The 5,620-nt window shown below is 45.2% G+C and overlaps 1 protein-coding gene across 1 annotated transcript; it reads right to left on the bottom strand.

Annotated features, from left to right (window-relative positions):
* Positions 1-507: 507 nt before the first annotated feature.
* Positions 508-4,849, bottom strand: LOC110529485 (zinc finger protein Pegasus). Its single transcript, XM_021611701.2, has 4 exons — positions 4,439-4,849; positions 4,011-4,156; positions 3,078-3,251; positions 508-2,864 (listed from the first exon to the last, which is right to left on the bottom strand). The coding sequence occupies exons 2-4, from the start codon at positions 4,141-4,143 to the stop codon at positions 1,897-1,899; spliced, it is 1,275 nt and encodes a 424-aa protein (XP_021467376.2). The 5' UTR covers positions 4,144-4,156; positions 4,439-4,849; the 3' UTR covers positions 508-1,896.
* Between the last annotated feature and the right edge of the window lie 771 nt (positions 4,850-5,620).

Genomic DNA, 5,620 nt, shown 5'->3' with positions numbered 1-5,620 from the left:
GGGCACAGATCTGTATGGGCTAATATTTGCTGCTGATGTCTGCTTTAGGCTGTTGAAAAATCTCAAACAATTAGGAGCACTATCATAGTCTTCTGAATTTTCTGCATGTTATCTCTCTGGTTCAGACACAATGTCGACATAAACAGGTCTTCCTTTCCTCAGACCTGGAGAAGCCAGATGAGAAAGTGTCTGATAAGGAAGAGTTCCAGGCTAAGGTGGAAGCGTAAGACTAAGCTGACCAGCCTCAACAAACTATAATCATTAAAACTATCAATTCATTTCACCTGAGGCAATGAAGTATTTTCACTGCTACTGTACACAATCATGTATGTCTTTGCTACTTTGGCAAAATGATTAAAAGCATTCTCAAAAGACAATTATTGGTGTCTGAACATCTTATTCCATGTGCTAGCATTGAAACAGATCAAATATGTGACATTTCGCATTCTGACAGAATGTTAATTCAGAGATACCAAGAAAAAGGACAAAAGACAGTTGAGACAAAGAAACAATCTGTTAGAAAACACTTTACTCAGAAATGTGTTAATATTTCCTCTCACATAAAATTTGACCGCCAAAACACTTCAACATTCACCTGTCCCATAAGACACAACACAAACAAATACCCTTACAGGTGTTTCTTCTTCTGTGAACTTCCCCCTCCAACATTGGATGCCTGTACGCATGTTGACATGCAACTAGTCCTAGAAAAAGTAACTATTCTTCACAAATGTTGCTATGCAACAGACAACAGTTTCCAATATAAAACAACCCTGCTAAGGCAGTAATCTTCACTTCAGCATAATGTCAATGTCATTGACAACACCCATCAGGCCAGAAAATGTAGAATAGAATACTCAATAAATATTTAAAAAAGCATTGAGATCCACAATATGCAATGCCTTAATTAATGCAGGACAGGAGGAATCCCAAGGCATCGCATGTATGCTAAAACATGGCATCTCTGGTGCTACTTGGCAATTTTTCAACTCAATAGACATGACAAAGGAGAAGAGAGATATGGTGATACTGCTTTGACAGTAAAGCTGTTAGATCTCGCAATGACATATGTTATTTAAAGGTCAGAATATAACATGATGTATAGGTTAGGCTTTATTCTATGCAACATCCAAATAAGTTGCTCAAATAAGAAAAACACTTATTGTCACATACACCGGAGAGGTGCAGTGAAATGTTTTGTTTTACAAGGTCCGCCATAGTAGTACGGTGTCCCTGGAGCAAATTAGGATTAAGTGCCTTGCTCAGGGGCACAGATTTTTCTCCTTGTCGGCTCGGCATTCAAACCTGCGACCATTCAGTTACTGGCCCAACGCTCTAACCGCTAGGCTACCTACCGGTGGTTAAAGTAGGGCACTGTGTACCGATCCATCACAAATGACAAGAAGAAAACGAACGCAAAAACATCTCAACATATAAGATGTGTCCATTTCAGTACAGGTAAAGAGATTGTGAATATCGCAGGCACTGTTGGGAGGCATGAATGGTGCAGTCTTTCACTCTGAAATGGTTTAGTTGTGTATGGTTACAGCCACTAAAGAGCACTCTCACAAAGGGGTTAGCATCATCTAGAACTATGTTCGTAAGGCGGAAAATAGTGTTCATGTCAAAAACCCACATGAGGAACGTTCATGATCAAACAGGCCAAGTGACATGTACCTCTAAAACCACTCCATCCCTACACTCTAGCTACAAATGCATGGGCACCGTCAAATATGTTATTATCCCCCTATAAAATCTAATTCACTACATGGAATTTGCAGAGGCTACATCAAGGCCAACTTCAGAAAGTTCAACAGCAATAAATAAAATCACCATCATGGAATTAAATAAAAACAACCTCCATACATTCTCTCCAGTCACTGACCCGGCAACAAGTCACTGCTTATGCTGCCCTCTGGCAAAATGGCAGGCAAAGTCGTACTTGCTCCTGCACCTGTGGCCACAGATGTTGCACTGGAAGGGGTTCTCGTAGCCGTGGCAGCCCATGTGGATTGTGTACAGGATGTTATCAGGAAAGTAGATGTCACAGTGCTGGCAGTGGTGCAGCATCTGGGGGTCTTGATGCAGAGAGGGCAGGCCCGGGGCTGGTGTGCTGGGCTGGCTGTTGGTGATGCTGGGGGTACTGGTGCGCCCACTATGCTCACTGCGGGGATCTGCCCCGGGGCTGCAGTTGCTGTGTGGTGGGGGCCTGGGCTCTGGGGTGATGGAGGAGGAAGAGGCGTGGGCAGTGCTGGCTGACACAGCAGCAGGAGCAGTGGCTGGGTGAGGCTGCTGGATGAGGAAGGGCTTCTCGTCCACACAGGACTCTGCACCTGGAGACATGGAAGGCTGCTGGGTCTGGTCCTCAGCCTCCGAGGGCAGGCTGGCCAGCTGGCCGGCCAGGGTCGAGAGTTGGTTGAGGGGGTTTTCCATGACCAGGTTGTGGTGATGATTGTGGTGGTCGTCCATTGAGCTACCATCTCCACCAGCGCCCTGGTTGTCGTAGGTCTCCTGGCGCAGGTGGGGCAGCTCGTGGGAGTAGTCATCCAGGTGCTCGGTCTTGTGCACCACCATGGAGGGGGGGCTGAAGTTGATGAGGAGCCGGCGACCGTACCCCAGGCTGGTCTTCTTCTGCAAGGCGCTCAGCATCTTCTTGTGGGAGAGAGAGGAGCGAGCACCCTTCATTGGTAAGAGCTTGTGCCGGCGGCGGCGGTGGTGTGACAGGTTGCTACGGTCACTGCAGCGGAAGGAGCACAGCTCACACTTGTAAGGCTTCTCTCCTGTGTGGGAGCGCATGTGGGCCTCTAGATGGCGCAAATAGGCAGAGGCGAAGGGGCACAGGTGGCATCTGTGGGGTTTCTCTCCTGTTTGAGAAGAGAAAAGAGGGAGATAAAGAATTAGTAGGAAGAATAAGGTCTTAGGATGAAATGTTTTTTTGTCATTGATTGCTCTAACTAGGCCTAATGAAAATAAAGGGTGCCAGCTTTGTATAAGGGAAAATACTCAACTAGTGATGAATCTAGTCCTACATCACCTGGTAGCATGTGCATGGTGTTATCGGGTCCATTCAAGCTCACCTGTGTGAATGCGGATGTGCTCAATTAATCGTGCTGTGCCTCTGGTGGCATAGTTACAGTAACGGCACTTGAGTTTGCCATCATATGTTCTCTCGAAGCCATCCACTAGCATCCCTGAGCCGTCGTCAAGGGACATATCTGCTGAGGGGTGGTCCAGCCCATTCCGACTGCAGTCTGCACAGGTACAGGAATAATCACAGCACACAGTTTCAAGGGAAATATATATTATAGAGAAATAATTACATTCACTCACATTAATGGATTTTATAATGATAACAGAGTCATGGATATAACAGTTTGGATAGTCAAATTATGGTCTGCGTGTTGATGCCATAGTTAGGCCTACCGTACACCATTCATAGACGCCAACTACCTTTCGCGCCTGTTCATAAAGCTATCTTCTTCCTGGGGGACCTTTGTTAAGAGCTCCTATGCTCGGTCTGAACGGGAACACACATTGCTTACGGTACAGTTTTGGAAACATAAGGAACGTATCTTTCATATCAGTGAGAAATATTAGTAATGAAAAAATGTATAGGGTTAGGGTTCCCACATGGCCAAAATGTATAGGGTTAGGGTTCCCACATGGCCAAAATGTATAGGGTTAGGGTTCCCACATGGCCAAAATGTATAGGGTTAGGGTTCCCACATGGCCATATCTCCATGTTGCAGAGTGTGTTTATGGAAGACAGATGGAAGGTGACCACCTGTGTGGGTGACGGAAGAAGGCCATCATAACTGTTATAACTGAAAAATACTGTTGGCTGCAACTGTAATAAAGCCTGGATGTGATATGAAAGTAAATGGCTTTATGTTCCTAGAACTGTATCGCAAATTACATTGTTTTTGTGGAGTATTTGGCTCTTTAGAGTGCCAGAGTCAGTCTACCTCTGAAACTAACAGAGTTCCTTAGACATTCTTGGCTAGGCCTACCTGCTGGCAACTCGTCCACCTCTTTGACGCCACTGACAGAGCCTGAGATCATGTTCACATGTTGAGTCTGCTGACTGAGATACTCTTGGAAGTCTTTGACGAAGTCCAACGTCTCTGGCTTTTCCTCGCCCATTGGAAGTTAGTGACTGTTTCAGGTGAAATAACATTAATAAAACTGTATCCATCACAACACATTATGAAATATTATCAATTGGCAGACAGATGACAGAAAAACATGACAACATATTGACATAACGTATTATTTAGCAGGTCCTTTAAGCTAACCAATGTCATCGATCATTGTGAGAGCATCCAAAATTGATTGCTGGAACATCATCCAACACTGATTGCTGGAACAGCTGACCGTAACCTGGTAACCAAGGAGCTAACTTTCGTAGCTAGTCAAGTTAGCTGGCGAATCAACTTACCTTTTCAAAATGTTAGCAAAGTGTAAGTAAGCATGAATGTCTGTACTAAGTAACGTTAATTGACCAGTGGCGACAAATTATTGATCAGCTCCGTTGTAATAGCGTTCCCATGTTGTTGTTGCGAAAGGTCAGGTTAGCCAGCTCGCTAGCTATGCTATAATATCGTTCCAGAGACAACATTGTTTTTGTTCGTCTTTCGCAAAGCACAACGGTTCCGTCTAGCTACATAGGCATCACTCAACTACGGCTGTTCCTATGGAAGCTATCAATCGGGTGGTCTCTAAGCACACAAATATGCAATGCAACGCTAGCTGAATCAAAACAAAGAATCCGTTTGTGGGGGTGAAAGTTCATCCAGTGCACCTGCGAAATTCCTCCCGCCTGATGTGCAAAAATTTCACGAAGTTCTGTTCCTACGTGTAAACTGCTGTAGCTAGTAGCCTAGATCTTTAAAAGAAAATCTGTGGTAGAACTGTAGGGTGACTTTAATTCTTTCTCAAGATCTAAGCAATGCAAGTAGACTACACTAACTAACTAGATACTAAAAATATCTATCTTTTTTTTTGTCAGTGCGTAATAGTCACCTGTACTGAATCACCTTAACGGGTCTGAACTGACTTATTTAGCTTCAGTTTGCGACTGAGAACAATATTTGGGTCTTGGAGGCCTGCTTTGATCTGTGTCTCTTGTTGCAACCCGGTCTCAGAACATTTTGTAATGAAACAGCAGGGAGCAGGTCTCGAACCCTCAACCTTCTAGCCCTAAGTCCAGCGCGCTATCGACTGGGCGGTGGAGTCGATATCCCTGCTTATAAACCCAGGGTCTTTACACTACTCCCTCCTTTCAAAGAGTGTGTCCTAGCACTAGCTTGCGACTCTAAGTCTTTTAGGAATACGCTCACTGACCAAGCACACACACTGTCGTGAATGCAAGATTCGATCACTTCTGACACCAGTGTAATGACACAGGCAGGGAGCAGGTCTTGAACCCTTGACCTTCTAGCACGAAGTCCAGCTCGCTGTCGACCGTGCTGCAAACTTATGCTCAAACAGCAGAGTCGATATTCGAGCTGATAAACCCAGGGTCATTACAATTTCATCCGAGACACTCCGCATGATGGTGCCACATGATGGCTACGACAGACATGGCAGCTCTGCTTCGAGCTATTTCGGGGGGGGGGGG

The sequence above is a fragment of the Oncorhynchus mykiss genome, chromosome 1 (assembly GCF_013265735.2).
Source record: "Oncorhynchus mykiss isolate Arlee chromosome 1, USDA_OmykA_1.1, whole genome shotgun sequence".
Lineage (NCBI taxonomy): Eukaryota > Metazoa > Chordata > Actinopteri > Salmoniformes > Salmonidae > Oncorhynchus > Oncorhynchus mykiss.
Note: the sequence above shows the minus strand (reverse complement) of the source record. Positions and strands in the feature narration are given on the sequence as shown.

What these genes read in the sequence shown, in the direction of transcription:
- LOC110529485 (XM_021611701.2), bottom strand. Translation starts at nt 4,143, where the DNA reads ATGGGCGAGGAAAAGCCAGAGACGTTGGACTTCGTCAAAGACTTCCAA. An exon ending in GGTGGACGAGTTGCCAGCAG is followed by an intron (nt 3,252 to 4,010) that starts GTAGGCCTAGCC and finishes GTACCTGTGCAG; the next exon opens with ACTGCAGTCGGAATGGGCTG. An exon ending in GCACATCCGCATTCACACAG is followed by an intron (nt 2,865 to 3,077) that starts GTGAGCTTGAAT and finishes CTTCTCAAACAG; the next exon opens with GAGAGAAACCCCACAGATGC.